We start from the raw sequence: 16,129 nt of genomic DNA on the forward strand, positions 1-16,129 counted from the left end.
TGGTAAGATGGGATGGAAATCAGCTAATGGGTAAAAATAGCAATTAATGCCGTTTGACAAGATATTTTGAGATAAATTTCTTGACCATGTAGTGGGAATCACTTCACCACATCCAATGTGACTTGCACTTGGTTGAAAAACTGTTAGATTCAGCCCTATCCTCTTTAACTTACCAGGAGCCAATGGAGACAAAAAAAAATTACATATACTTTCCTTTCTTTGCCCTAATTGAGACCCTTCAGATTGAACTGCAAAAAGCACATCACCAGTCAAATCCATCCCAGAGTTCTTGATGCAGTTACTAGCAGCCAGTCCAGATTTGAAAATAACTTTGACCCAGCGATTTGGGTTGGAGGTCTCCAGCCTAAACCTCAAATTGGGACCAGTGGAACAGGCCCCTGTGAAGTTTCGACCATTGTGTTTTGTACATTGATAAGCTACAATGGAGAGCTGTAAAATATTAAAATTAATATTTCCAAGACTTTATTAAATTTAATGCAATTTCCAACTTTAGTCTGCTATGGTCAACATTTTAGTCATTAATAATCTTACCTTCAGTGTTTTTGCTATAGACTTGTGAGCTTGCTGATTGGCAAGCAAATTTACTTTTCTTACTGTCTGAGGAGCTTTGTCGTGGAGACGAATGAAGGCATGAACCTTCTTTTGGTGTTTCATTTGAAGGTTGTGGGAAGCAGTCTGAACATACTGTGGCATCTTTTCTCTGTTCTGGTATGGCTCTAATACCTTTACTTGCTCCATCATCTGTAGGCTGATCACTTGGTGAAGGGGAAATTTGACCTAGAATGATACAAAAAGAATTTGATCTAGTGAGATTCCTTGAATCAGGTGGCAAAATGAACTAAACAGGAAGTGGTGTCCACATAAGATGCATCTACAAGATAGGAGTGTAATGGAATACGTCCCACTTGCATAAATGGGTGCAGTTCCAACAACACTTCAGAAGAACAACATCATCAATGACAAAGTAACCCAATCATCAGCATCCCATTTACCATATGACACATCAGTTCTCTTCACCACTAATGCACAGTGACAGCATAGTGTACCATTTACAAGATGCACTGAAGCAACTCCCCGTATCACAATTGGCAGTACATTCTGAAGCCTCAAACTCTACCACTTTAAAGGACAAGGACCACACATTCTTCAGTGCAATTAGGGATGGATAATAACAGATTATTTTCAAAAAAGAAATAGCATAGTTGATAGTAAAGAAGGTTTTCTCAGATTACAAAGGATCGTGATCAAATGGGTCAATGGGCTGAAAAATGGCAGATGGAGTTCAATCTGGATAAATGCAAAGTATTACATTTTTGGTACACTAAACAGAGGTAGGGCCTGTACGATTAATGGGTAGTGTTGTAGAGTAGAGGGAGCCAGGGGTTCAGGTACATAATTCTTTGAAATTTGCACCACACATAGACAGTGTGGTGATATGCACCAGGCCAGACCCCCTCAAAACATTTCAAGGAGGTAGTCCAGACTCTAACTTTTCTTGTTGTTTTCAGTAGGTGCATGTGGATATTCCAGGAGTGATGCAGCTGATCAAACCACTTAGTTTAAAACAAAACAGAATTTATTTGCAAGATTGCTTAATAGAATACAAATAAGCAAGAAGTGAATACTGAAGAATTTAACCTATCCAAAATCCCGACGGACTATCCCAAATTAATGATGCTGTTCCATATATTTGCAACAATCCCCATAAACACCCCCTGGCACAAAAGGTAAAATCAAATATAGGGTCTTATAAGAGTGAAGTCAGAGAGAAGGCAGCATAGAACACTCTCTTCCATGTAGCTGTTTCTTGGATCAGCAGCCTCAAAACACTACTGCTTGCTAACCAAGCCAAACCAGAGAAAAGCTGAGCTGGGAGCACTGGCCATTTCCCTTTCATTGTTCAAGTGTATTTTTAAACTGGAAAGCCTTTTGCCTGAGGCAGTATCTGATAGCTATAATCAAACTGGCCTTAAAATCAATCCAAATCAGACTTTTCCGAATTGCTGCTTTTATGGCCTCTCTGAAAAAATAAGGCAAGGACAGCGTAACCATGTTAAACGAGCAGTGGTTCAAAAGGTGTTTAACACGCTTGCCTTCATTGCTCAGTCCTTTGAGTATAGGAGTTGGGAAATCATGTTGAGGTTATATAGCCCATTGGTGAGGCCTCTTCTGGAATACTGTGTCTAGTTATGGTCGCCCGGTTATAGGAAGGATAATATTAAGCTAGACAGGTTTCAGAAAAGATTTACCAGGATTCTGCCAGGTATGGAGGGTTTAAGTTATAAAGAAAGGCCAGATAGGCCGGGACTTTTTACACTGGGTATAGGAAGTTGAGATGTGACCTTATTGGACTTTATAAAATCATGATAGAGTTGATGGTAGGTGTCTTTTTCCTTGGATGGGGGCTTTCAAGACTGGGTGCACATCTTAAGGTGAGAGAAGAGAGATTTTAAAAAGATATAAGGGGCACATTTTTCACATAGAAGGTGGTTTGTGTGTGGAATAAACTTCCTGGGGAAGTGGTTGATGTAGGCACGATTGCAATGTTTAAAAGTCATTTGGAAGTACATGAATAGGAAAGATTTGCCAAGAGGAGGCAGGTGGGACTACTTTGGTTTGGATTACGTTCATGGCATAGACTGGTTAGGCTGAAGCGTCTGCTTCCATGCTGTACAAATCTGTGAGACTATGATATTTATTAGAAAACAGTGCCAGTTACTGCAATATTTCTTTTTTGGCAGAGTGAGGTAGAATTGTGTTTCAAACTGTGATCACAATAGAATTGAATATCAAACATTGCACATAATGAGCAACTGAGCTGACATCATCTGCTTTGCACACTGGTCAAGACAAATTTCCAATCAAAGCTGGACAAATACAACAGAAAATAGAGAAAGGACATGACTTTTGTTCAAAAATGTCCAAAGCTAAGCAAATACTTGAAGCTGGGGAGCATTCTCCTTTGGGAGTAAGTTGAGAGGCGGTTTCATAGAGATGTTCAAAATCAGGAGGTTCAAACAGAGGAGATAGAGATAAATTATTTCCACTAGCACTATGAAGTGTTACATTGTGGTGGGAGGAACTGGACAGGCAATATAAAATGAAGGGTACAATTATAAAACAGGTATGATATAGCAGAGAAAAGTAAGGTAGTTATAATGAATCTTTAGAAAACATGGTTTGGCCGGGAGTATTCTGTGTAACTATGGGCCTCATACTTTAGGAAGGACGTAAAAGTTTTAGAGGGAGAATGCAATAAAAATTCATGTGAATGATTCCATGGATAAAGAGCTTCAGTTAATGGATTATATAGTTGCTCTGCTTAGAGAGGAGAAAGTTGAATGGAGATGTAACAGAGGTATTCAAGTTCATTCAGAGTCTTGATGCACTAGACAGAGAGAAATTGTTACCACAGAGAGAAGATTGTGTGCCAGAGAAGACAAATTTAGAGTGATTGACAACAACACAATGATCCTTCTCTATGCATCAAGTGCTTCAAATCCTAAATGCCCATCCTGAGAAGATAGTTAAGACAGATTAAATTATGCTTTACAAAAGGGAATTGAGTACGTACCTGAATTTGCAGTGTCAACAATGGCACTGACTAAATTGTTCTTTCATTGAACTGGCATGGACTTCAAACAGCCTTTATTTTTGCCGTGACTGTTCAATGAAACTTACTGGAAATGGTGAAACTGCTGCTAACTAAAAGGAGATCAGATCCTAAAGCACCAATACATATTCAATATGACCATACAAAAGAAAACCAGGCATTGAACAGATACTAATGATTGTACAGGATGAATAGACCTTCTACTAATTTGAATTATTGGTCCACTTAATTAATTATTTCACAAATTAGTCAGATATATTTAGGCCAAGCTTTAACAGGAGATCACTCAAGAGAAGAGTGATATTTACCATCCTCCTTTTCAAGAATGCTAAGATCCATCATCATAAGAAATTACTAGACACATGTTCAGATTTGGTACAGTGTGTGGGTTAGATAGGAGTACAGATTCAGTAAATAATTGAGCACGAGTTGCTGAAAGCCAAGGCTGTAAATGATAATGTGTGTGATGCATAAAACAAAACAAAGGGAAACGCCACTCTCATATGGCATGAACATTTGCAGAAACCTCTGGAATTTGATACTAATTCCTTGAATTGAGTTGAATTGAATTTATTGTCACATGTACCGAAACACAGTGAAAAGCTTTGTCTTGCGAGCAATAGAGGCAGATCACATAGTTAAATAGCAAAGATAACTAAATAATAGGTAAACAGCGGCAAAAACAAAAAAAAATACAGGTAGAGGTGAATGCTAAGAGTTTGTGAGTCCATTCAGTATTTGAACAACAGTAGGGTAAAAATTGTTTTGAAACCAGCTGGTGCATGTGTTCATACTTCTGTATCGTCTCTCTGATGGTGGAGGTTGTAGAAAAGCATTGCCACAGTGGATAGATCTTTGAGAATGCTGATGGCCTTTCTTTGACAGCGGGCCTGGTAGATGGATTCTATAAATGGGAGGTTGGCTTTTGTGACTGTCTGGGCCGAGTTCACCACTCTTTGTAACCGTCTCCGATTTTGAATGGTACAGTTGCCATACCAGGTACTGATACATCCAGACAGAATGCTCTTGATAGTGCACCTACAAACGTTGGCAAGGGTATTCACTGTCATGCCAAATTGTCTCAGCTGCCTGAGGTAGAAGAGATGTTGTTGGGCCTTTGTAACCAGTGCGTCCACATGAAGAGTCCAAGAAAGCTTGTTGTTGATTACCACTCTCAGGAGCTTGGCACTCTCCACTCGTTCCACCTCTGTGCTGTTAATGTGTAAGAGGGCATGAGTAACTGAAAGTCAATAATGAGTTCCTTGGTTTTGCTGGCATTGAGGGCTATGTTATTCTCAGTGCACCATTTTTCCAGGTTTTCTAACTCCCATCTGTCGTCTGTTTCATCGCCACCTGAGGTACAATCGATTATATTGGTGTCATCAGTGAACTTGTAAATGGCATTAATCTGGGATTTGGTGATGCAGTCATGGGTATACAGTGAGTACAATACGGGGCTGAGTATGCATTCCTGGGGGGCTCCAGAGTTGAGTGTTAGTGAGGATGAAATATTGTCCCAATCTTCGCTAAATGAGGCCTGTGAGTCAGGAAATTGAGGTTCCAGTTGCAGAGAGTGGGGATTAGTCCGAGATCACTAAGATTAATAGTCATTCTCGAGCGCATAAAAGTGTTGAAGGCTGAAGTGTAGTCAATGAGTAGGATTCCTATGTAGCTGTTCTTGGTGTCAAGATGTTCTGGGGAGGAGTGAAGGGCAAGTGATATGGCATCTGACATGGATCTGTTGGTCCAATGAACAAATTGGAGTGGGTCAATAGTAGTGGGGAGGCTAGAGTTGATTAATGCCATCACCAGCTTTTTAAAGCACTTCATGACCACTGAAGTTAGGGCCACTGAGTGGTAGTCATTGAGATATGCTGCATGAGCCTTCTCAGGCCCAGGGATGATATTGGCCATCTTGAAACAGGCAAGGACAGTGGCCTGCTAAAGGGAGAGGTTAAAGATGTCTGAGAAGACCTCTGCCAGTTGATCTACGCATGCTCCAAGTTCATAGCCTGGCACTCCATCTGGTCCCATTGCTTTCCTTGGGTTCACACAAAGGAAACCTGATCTGACCTCTGATGCAGTGACTGTTGGGATAGGTTTGTCAGGACTTGTTTGAATAGGTGATACCGCTGCACCGAAATTCTACCCAAAGCGAGCATAGAAGGCATTGAGATGATCTGGGAGGGATGTATTATCAACTGCTCTCTTGCATTTCTCTTTTTAGAACCTGTAATGTCATTCAGTCCTTTCCATAGTTGCAGGATGTCTGTCTGGGTCTCTAGTTTGAATCAGTATTGGTCCTTAGCTGTCTTAATAGCTCTGTGAAGGTCATACTTGGATTCCTTATATTTGAGTGGGTCTCCTGATCTGAAGGCCTCACATTTGATTTTTAGCAGATTCTGTATGTTCTGATTCATCCAGGGTTTCCTGTTGGGAAACACCCAGATTGACTTCCTTGGTATGCAGTTCTCCACACACTTGCTGATAAAGTTTGTGACAGTGGTGGCGTACTCGTCCAAGGTACCTGCGGACTGTTTGACCATGGCCCAATCAGCCGATTCCAGACAGCACTGGAGTTGATCCTCTGCCTCCATTGACCTGTACTGGACCTGTATCCGCGAGGGTGTCTCCTGCTTGAGATTTTGCTTGGAAGCTAGGAGAAGAACAACGGTATTGTGGTTGGAGTTCCAAAAATGAGGGCGGGGGATGGAGCAGTAGGCATCTTTCACAATGGTGTAGAAGTGGTCTAAAATGTTCAAGCCCCTGGTGGGGCATGTAATATTCTGGTGGTACTTGGGCAATACCTCCCTTAGATTGGCTTAATTGAAATTGCCAGTTACAATAAACAGGGTCTTGGGGTGTTCCGTCTCCAAGGTGTTAGTGGTGGAGTTCAGCACATCCAGAGTTTCCTCAACTTTTGCTTGTGGTGGTATGTAAACAGCAGCTAGTATAGCAGCGGTAAATTCCCATGGTAGATAGAAGGGGTGGCATTTGATGCAGGGGAATCTGAGGTTTGGGGAGCAATGCTGCCCAGAGTTGCAATGTCTATGCATCACAATTTGTTGATTAAGAGGCAACTCCCTCCAGCCATTCTCTTAGCCGAGGATACTGTATGGCCCATACGATGGATAGAGAAAGCATCAACCTGAAGTGCACAGTCGAGAATGGATGGGTTGAGCCAGGTTTCTGTGAAGCAGAGTACGCAGCAGTCCCACAGTTCATGCTGGAAGCTGAACTGTGATCTGAGGTCGTCCATCTTGTTCTCCAGAGATTGTACATTTGCCAGAAGTAAGCTAGGAAGTAAGATAGGACTGAGACCGTGTAGTCTCAGTCTTACTAGCAGACTGGCATGTGATTGCTTCCAGTTAAGTGGTCTGTCCTCAGACCCTGTGGAGCAGGTAGGTTGCAGTTTAGTGTATTTTTGCAGAGGGTCTACTTAGGACCTAGTGAAGCAGGCAATTAACTGTGTGATTTTTTTTAACCAGATCCAGCCATGTTTTTTGCACAACTGTTTGGGCTGCTCTCCAGGTACGTTCTGATAGATTGCATGTCAGGCAGGCATCTGATGGGGTCAGGAGCATTTTGTGTCGGTTCTCCTTCCTGGGGCAGGTCTCTCAGGTCCCTCCATTTTTCAGCAGGCCCCAAGCCTGGGTCGCATAGGCTGCCTCTGGTTGGCCTGGCCTTCTTCCTTTCGGATGGATCGTGGGCACCATGAGGTCTGCTGCCTTCATCCAGTAAGTTGGATTTGAGGATCGGAAGAGCTTTAAACCTGTGAGTCTAGGTATAATATAGTTATTAGTAATTTTTAGAAGTATGCTATTAAGTTAAAGAGTGTAGCACGATTGTAGGAAATAGGAAACTTAGATCTGCACGCAGGAGCTTACAAGGAGTCGACCATATCTGGCGCCGTCCTGAAGCTGCTTATTTTGATTTTTTTTGATTATTTTGAATTGACTTTTTTCTACAAAAACTGTAACTTCATATAGAAGTATATATATATACACTCACCAAAATGTTGTCTGATAAAACCGTGTAAGGTTTTTTAAAAAAAAAATTGCATTATTTTGGTTTATAAATTGGGAAGGCTGAAGGGTAGCCAAAACAAGGCCATGATTTTATATATTATTGTGACAGATTGAAGACATGGACTGTACAATTGGTAGTCTGGTAGTCAAAATCTCAGAAATATACGACAACTGTGGAGAAGTCTCTGAACTGATGTAAAGACTGGTATACATTCAAAGAACTGATCCAATCGACACAACACAACGTTGGGAGCATTGACTCAATCTGTCTCTTGGAGACGCTGGAGGTAGACAGCACATGGAAGGAGAAGACCAAGTGCAGGATCTCAATGACTTTAATGCAAGACCCCATTTGTTTGTGAATATTAAGTCATGCTGTTTTTCCAAAATCAATCAAGCTAGGCCTAACTCTTACATTGTGTGAAGCATGTCAAATGAAGCAGAATGATGCTTTTTAGCCTTGATGCTATTTATGCAATCTTATTTTTATCTTAATACATAAAGGTCAGGCTAAAACCTATTTTTTAAAAAAATGACATCAATCATATTCACTCAAGTGTATGTTGAACTTATGTGTGTGATTTCATATGCATACAGAATTAGCCACACAGAGACTGGCAGTCCATTTGTATTAGCTCATTAGTAAATGCATGAAATGAATGCTTTACTTAATAAATTACAGGACTGTGGTGGATATGAGACAGTAAGTACTATTAACTTCTAAAACATTGCAATTTTATGTTTGGATACACTTTCAAACATTGCATTTGAAAGCCATCTAATAGCCTAACACTAAGTGGTGATTCACATTAGGTGTATGGGGAAAGGGTAAAAGCAGACATACTCAGAAAGTTCCACAAAATAAACAAAATGCAGCTTTTTGGCATTTATTAATTTAAAAATGTAAAGTACCATTTTAACGTATTCTCATAATTTAGATTTTGTGATTGCAAAATATGATTCAGCCCAGGTCATAACGTGTGCACAGTCAAATTATTTCAACATCTGTCACAAAGCTGGTCCTTTTTTCTAAAAGCTGGTCCTCTTCTCAAGGATACTGCATCGTTGTTTTTTTTTTAAAGAGAGATTGTAAACTACTCCCGGTGCCAATTAGACTGGTTTAGTACAGAGATTAAAAAGTATTGAGAGGTCTTTTTGCTTAACATATGAGACTTCAGGCCAAAGTGGTCATGTTTTAGAAGTAACCTGTATAATGAAAGGGGAGTGGTCAGCTCTCTAGCTGAGCAGTTCAGTACAGAACTAGTTGGGAGTTCAATAGTGAGCTGTGTGAAAATGAACTCTCTCTCTTTCTGCCCTTCTAACTTCAACCTGTAAGCATCTGTTCCATTTTTATCCTGTTTTTCAAGAAGGTTTTCTTATTGGGACTGTTGTGTATACTTGGAACGACATAGTTAGGTCTAGTTTGAATAGATTTAGTTCTATACGGGTTCTTATTTCTATGCTTTGTGTTTCATTGTGTAATTTTGTGAATAAATTTCTGTTTGTTTTAAACCCTAGTAGTCAACCTAGTTAGCTTAATCCGGGTAACTTTCACTGTACACTTACCGCAACAAATTGCAAAGTTATGGCCTGGGTTGCCTGCTCAGGAATGTTTTGAGTGGCCTGGCCTCATCCATAACACATCTGACTTACTAATAACTGAATAAATGATGATAATTGACACCTACAAGTCTCTGAGGACAATAATTACAACAAATCATTAATGTTCACTTTAAAAAACACAAGGAATATATACAATGATCACAAATAGCTTTGGCGATGAGATATATATTTAGCTGTAAAGCTCAGTGAACCACCAAACATGGCAAACAGTTAAGGATGTAGGTAACACTATGTCCATGTGTGTGAAGCTGTGACTCCCACACAGCAAGGTCCTTATTTCATGTGTAAGTACTAATCAGATTATACAATTCCTCATCACAAAAAGAACTGAGAGGCTGCTGAACATTTTCTGTTTATGAATAGCTTATTATTTCTTCCAGCAGAATTACAATTTTGCTCTTTTTACTGACAATATGGTTTACAAGAACATCAATGAAACCTAGCAAAAATGTTTAATGTTTATAGGCTTGCATTCTTACAGATTGATTTGATATACAGCTTTTCTGTTAGTGAGTAAATTTGTGAGTTTTAAAATTCTTAATAAATATAGCAAGTTTTATTTACCATTGCTTCTTGCTGTTTCTAATCTATTTTTATTTCTCAAACACTTTCTTTTCAAAAGTGAATTGACATACTGTTATGATTGATTGACTTCATCATACATGATGGTTATTTTTTCATTCGTAGACAGTTGAAAATATACTTTCGAACACTTAACTTATGACTAAATATCTAGGTGAATTTCAATAAAAACATAAAGGAAAGCAATAGAAAACAGTAATGACTATTCAGTATTCACAGTCAACACCAGCTTACAACAACAACATTTAATCATTTTAAAACCTGGTGTTAGTCTTGATGCTATTTATGCAATCTTGTTTTCATCATCTTAATACATAAAAGTCATGCTAAGCCTACTTTTTTCATGTTGAATATTGAAACCTTGAGTTTAACAGAGCATAACCAGTTGAGAGCTGAGATGGGTGGAATGACATCAGGTTAATGTCCATAGCAGTTAAACTTGGTCTGGGTTGCTAACAGTGATGGTAGGCTGCTGTCTCAAGATGACAATAAAGAAGGACCAACCAAAACAGATACCTCTAAGCAAAACTTCTATTGAGCACTAATTAAGCTAAGTAAGCTTGTTGGATTACTGCAGTGAATTTTGATCAATGGTACATATTGCTCCTATTGTATATTGCTGATGAAGGGAGTGAATATTGAAGGTGGTAGATGATGTGCCAACCAAGCGGGATGCTTGGTACTAGCTTGTTCTGTACTTCTTCAGTGTTACTGGAGCTGCAGTAATCCAGGAGAGTGATTCTTGATTTGTGCCATGTCGACAGCAGACAGGAATTGGTTGGTTATCTCACTCACCACAGAGATCCTAGCTTCTGATTTGGTCTTGCACCTGTAATATTTTTATGGTTAGTACAGTTCAGTTTCTGGTCAATGTTAACTCCCTGCTTATTCATTGCGATGAATTGAGCAATCGTAGTGGCACTGAACATCAAGATATTTGATGGTCAGATTTTTATTTGTTGGAGCGAATCATTGCCTGGCAGTTCTGTGGCATGAAAATCATTTGTCAGCCCTAACAGAGTATTGACCAGGTCTTGCTGTAGTTGAACATAGCTTGCTTCAGTATCTGAGGGGTTTCAAAGGGTACTGAATATTGTGCAGTCATCAGCAAGCATCACCCATCTGACTTCATGACAGAGGGAAGGTCATTAACGAAGCAGTTGAAAATGGTTGGGCCTAGGACATTACCCTAAAGAACTTCTACAGAGATGTCCTGGAGCTGAGGTTTCTGACGTTGAAAAATAACAACCATTTTCATTTGTGCCAGGCATGACTCCAACCAAAAGAGAGATTTTCTCCCAATTCCTATTGACTCCAGTTTTCTGAGGGTCCCTAAGATGCCATGCACAGCCATATGTCGTTTTGATGTCAAGGACAGTCACTCTCACCTCACTTTTGGACTTAGAGGAGCCGGTGTTGCACTGGAGTGTACAAAACTAAAAATCACAGAACACCAGGTTATAGTCCAACAGGCTTATTTGGAAGCACTAGCTTTCGAAGCGCTGCTTCTTCATCAGGTGGTTGTGGAGAATAAGATCATAAGACATAGAATTTATAGCCAAATGAGTACAGTGTCATGGATATATGGTGAGACATTAAACAATTTTAGATCATCTTTTAAAATGGGATGTGTTGGTTTCTTTGACATGTAAATCCCAGAACTTCTTTTAAATTACATTTTCAAGATAGGTCTAGCTTTTCTAACAATAGGTGCCATCTCTGCTCAGACAATGCAATAAGGTGCGAGGTCTATCTGTGTCCCAATGTTGAGTTCTAAAGTGGGATTTACACGGATTCATGCAGTTTTTGAGTAAAATATACTGTAATTCTGCAAAAAACAAATTCACCCCATAAACTTATATGTTTGCACATTTAGGAGAGGCAGAGTGAATGTGTTCATGTGGGTGTGTGCCTGTGGTATGACTGCATGTGATAGAGTGTGTGTGTATGTGTGTAGGCTTGGTTAAGTGTGTGTGTGTTTGACAGAGAGAGAGAGAGAGAGAGAAATGGGGTATAAGCCTGTGAGAGGGTGCCTGTGTGGGTGAGAGTGCAGGAGTGTATGTGTGTGCATATGAGAGAGAGCTTGTGTATGATCGAGGTTCTGTGTGGGTATGTATATGTAGGTGTGTGTGTATGTGTGAGAGAGTGTATAGGGCAGTGGGGTTATCTGTAGTGTGATATGAACCCAAGCTATCAGCTTCTGCTCAGCCCCTCTGCTTTGTTGCTTGTCCCAAAGCCTGCCTTGGAGGATGGTCACCTGAAGGTCCGAGGTTGAATGGCCTATACTGCTGAAATGTTTCCTGACTGGGAGAGAACACTCCTGCCTGGTGATTGTTGCGCAGTGTTCATTCATCTGTAGTTGTAGTGTGTGCTCGGTTTCACCAATGTACCACGCCTCATGGCATTTCAAATTTGGAGTTCAGTTCTTCTCAGCGCCTTTGTACCAAGGCTTTAATGAGGTCAGCCACAGTGACCCTGGCAGAACCCAAGTACATGTGAGCAGGTTATTCCTTTGCAAGTGAGAAACCTTTCCATTGCTTCGTGGATTATTGAGAATAGAATCATAGGAATTGTACTGGTGGTGTTGGATTAGACCTTTTTTTGTGCTCAGAACATATCTTAACAATTTTCCACATTGTAGTTGTTGTAGCTGTATTGGCTACGGTGCTTTTAGTTCTGCAGCACAAGTTTTCTGTACTGTTGCCAGAAATAAGTTTCTCCAGCTTATTATACAGGGAATGTGGAGCTAACAAGGTGATGAGGATCAAATATTGTGTTACTGTGCTATTTGTGCACAGATTGCTTTTCAAGCCATCACAATGAGTTTGTCTTATTTATTTTAGCTGCAAACCCCTTCCCAAGGCTAATAATTCTTCTAAATCCATTTTGAACCTTTAAAGGTAGCAATGAACTGAAAAACAAAATAATATGAAAGGCTTTGACCCTATTGTTTCTATGGCAGCCTTAGATCTACTCTGGATACACAAAGATAGTGTACAGCTCAGTCTTGATTTATGTGGATTCAGTTTCAAGCGAATGTATCATGACATTTGAATGCAGCTTTGTCTGCTTTTTGAAAATTTCACATCATGTCAATCTGAAAGATTATTTGGCCATTCATGCTTCTTGGGAAAACGATGCATCATAGCCAAACTTTTGCTACCCACCACCTGTTCAGCTCTGATGGTAGCAGCCTCAGGGACTGAAATTGTAACCAGATATATTTCTTTAGGAAGTACTAAATAAACCGTAAAGGGATGATTTCACAATCTGGTATTCCCAGTGGGAAACAGTGTTCATAGGGAGGTGGGTGCCTTGGGGAGCTGAAGGGGTACAATCCATGATTTCCCACATATTTGAGAACTGCGTTGCAATGGAGCACCAGATTGTGTATCAGCCACTGGGTAGAATCACACCTTATTTATACATTCTATTATTTGTTTCTTAATTTCCTGCTTCTCAGGGGAAGGGAAACTGATTCATTTTCTTTTAACAAAGGGTAAGAATATAAATATATTCACACCATGAAGTCCTCAAAAAATCAAATCTTAAGTCATCATTTAAAATTCAATTGTGGATCCAATTGCTATATAAAATTTAATGAGATTCATTGATTTGATATTTTTGTATATAAATCTGATGCTGGTTTATTTCTAAGCTTCACAAGCTTCTACAATTAGCGAAGTAGACAGTGTCTAGACAGATTCCTGCATGCATTATGTTTCCACTCATTTGCTGAATCTATTATGTATTTTAATGTGCCTTCCTCCACAAACCTCATATTTCTCATTTCAGATATGCCTGAAATTATCTCACATTAAAACAAATATAATTTATACATTGCATACTGCTTCCTACAAATAGAACAGGAATAACAAGTAATATGTTTGTTGGCAAGCTAGTGTGTTTACTAAAGTTTTTCAAAAATCAACATAATTGGTTCAGTATGTTTAGAAAGAGAATGGGCAACTAGAGCCCAACAGAATGCTCTATATATTATCATGGATTTTTTAAAGCAAAAATGTATGCATTGAATGTTTTTAAAACTTCTTCTAGCAGAGCAAAGCACACAGCATTCATGGACAGGCAATTGTGAATTAGAAGGGCACTGATAGTTTGACCAGTATGAACCACATTTTTTCAGAATGTATTTTTTTAACAAGTCATGCTGTTTCCATTTGCAGCCCCAATCAACCTTGACTGCCACACTAATTAGGAGTCTATTCCCCCATGTCAGTGACTTATCACAGCAATCATAAAACATTGAGGCTTCTTCACAAACATTTCTGGAAGATAATTGGTTGGTGTTCTAAAGTCAAGCCAATTATCTGTGTATCAATTATGATAAAATACATAAATTTTCTCTAACAATGTGGGATTTCAGCATCAAATGACAGCCAGCTTTAGTCTTAACTAGCAGTAATAGTCAGACAACAGAGAGCATCATGGAAGTTTGGTCTAGCATTCTTGCCTGCTTACATGCTTTTAACAATAAACTGAATGAAGTAATAACCCCAAATAAACTCAAGAATCAATAATAAAAATTTATCATATTGCAGTAGCAATGGAGAGCTCAACTGATTGGTCGAATGGGATAGTTATTGCTAGAAAAAGTACAATATTATATCCTCACTTTAAGATGCACTATGAGGACTGCATTCAGTACTGTACTGGCACCAGTTTTAGCGGAGTAATACCAGGAACACTAGAATGCCTAGCTACATTCAAACTTTGCCCAATCCATACCATGGTGCATCTCCATTGTAGGGTCCATGTTAGAAGTGTGTCTGTAATCCATGGAGGGAGGAGTTGGTAAAAATGGGTTGCCTAGTGGGAGTTAACAATAAAGTAGTGACATCTCCAATAGAAACATCTTTGGGCAAGTACATAACATTAGTTTGAATTCATTCAATTTTTATTTTGTGTTATATACTGTGATATTTATAACAAATTTAAATATTATTTATTGTGAGTTTGGCTTTTGGTTTTTCAGTTAGTAACAGGTGGGTTTTCCATGGGTCTGAAGTTAACAATTAGCTTGTAAATATTCATGTAGCCATAATTACTTCTTTTCAAAGTTTCTCAGGTTTTGCTTTGCAACTTTTTAAATGCACTTTGGTAGGGTTTTATGACCAAAGTAAATTGTTTTAGTTTAGAAGGAGAGGGGCAGACTTTTTCAGAGATAAATATTTTGAGTTTTGGACAGTCCCATGAAGTCTTTCAATGAAGATACTTAAATAGAACAATACTCCTGAAAAGAAAAGGATATATCAAAATGGGTGTTTGCGATTTGATGAGATTATACTTTACTCAGTGTTCAAAAAATGAAGTTGATAGTTTGATTTATGCTTTTGTTTCTTTTTGTTAATACATTTCTATTTTATTGGTATAGCAAAAGCTACATCATTGTGGACTTATGTTTCAGCAAATGACCACTTTGTTAAAAACCAAAGCAATTTAAAATATGATCTATCAAGCCCAGTTTCACTCTGACTACTCCAGCAATAACATCAGCTTGGGGCTCTTGGTAGATTCCTGAAGAAGGGCTCATACCCGAAACGGCGATTCCCCTGCTCCATTGATGCTGCCTGACCTGCTGCGCTTTTCCAGCAACACATTTTCAGCTATTGGCAGATTGTATGAATTCATGGGATTGAAGGGTCTCTGTATCTTTTTTGTTCAAGGAAGAGTTGTAGACAGGTTCTAAGCATAAAGCAACTATATTGTGGTGAAGGTTATTGCCCAAAATCTTTTAGACTGCCTTGAATGTTTCTAAGAGTGGAAGACATAACAATAGATTATTTTAAATTTTGGCAAAGGCCAAATTGAGGGCACTAGTGGATAACTTGAAGGGAGAAGCAAAAGCAGAATCTCATAAGGACAGGATACTTCATGTGATTATTCAACATTTGGAACTGGGAGAAAGAATTAGTGAAAATTAAGTTAGAAATTAAAAGACGTAAATTCAAAAAAGAGGAAAATCAAAATCAGAGGTAACTGGAAAAAACAAAACTTGAATTGGAAGGAAAGGACAGAGATGAGTAGAGAGAAATAAAATTAAGAAAACTCCAAAGAAACCGAAAGGTTGAACAGCTGGAGTTAGCCAAAGCAAAGCTGAGAATAAAGAAGGAAGAATGGTAGTAGCCTAGAGAATGCTTATGATTCCACTGAGGGTTTTGATTTAACTAAGAATCTATACTTAACACTTAAGTTTAATTAGGATGGAGTTGAAAGGCATTTCACTTCATTTGAGAAGGTAACT

General features: G+C 39.1%; 1 protein-coding gene across 1 annotated transcript in view; it reads right to left on the reverse strand.

Annotated features, from left to right (window-relative positions):
* LOC132822142 (myoD family inhibitor-like) overlaps positions 1-16,129 on the reverse strand; it is a 93,247-nt gene that overhangs the window by 11,158 nt on the left and 65,960 nt on the right. Inside the window, exon 3 of the mRNA XM_060835212.1 lies at positions 553-798. Coding sequence (XP_060691195.1) covers positions 553-798 — 246 coding nt within the window. The remainder of the gene's footprint in view (positions 1-552; positions 799-16,129) is intronic.

This window comes from Hemiscyllium ocellatum, chromosome 14 (assembly GCF_020745735.1).
Source record: "Hemiscyllium ocellatum isolate sHemOce1 chromosome 14, sHemOce1.pat.X.cur, whole genome shotgun sequence".
NCBI lineage: Eukaryota > Metazoa > Chordata > Chondrichthyes > Orectolobiformes > Hemiscylliidae > Hemiscyllium > Hemiscyllium ocellatum.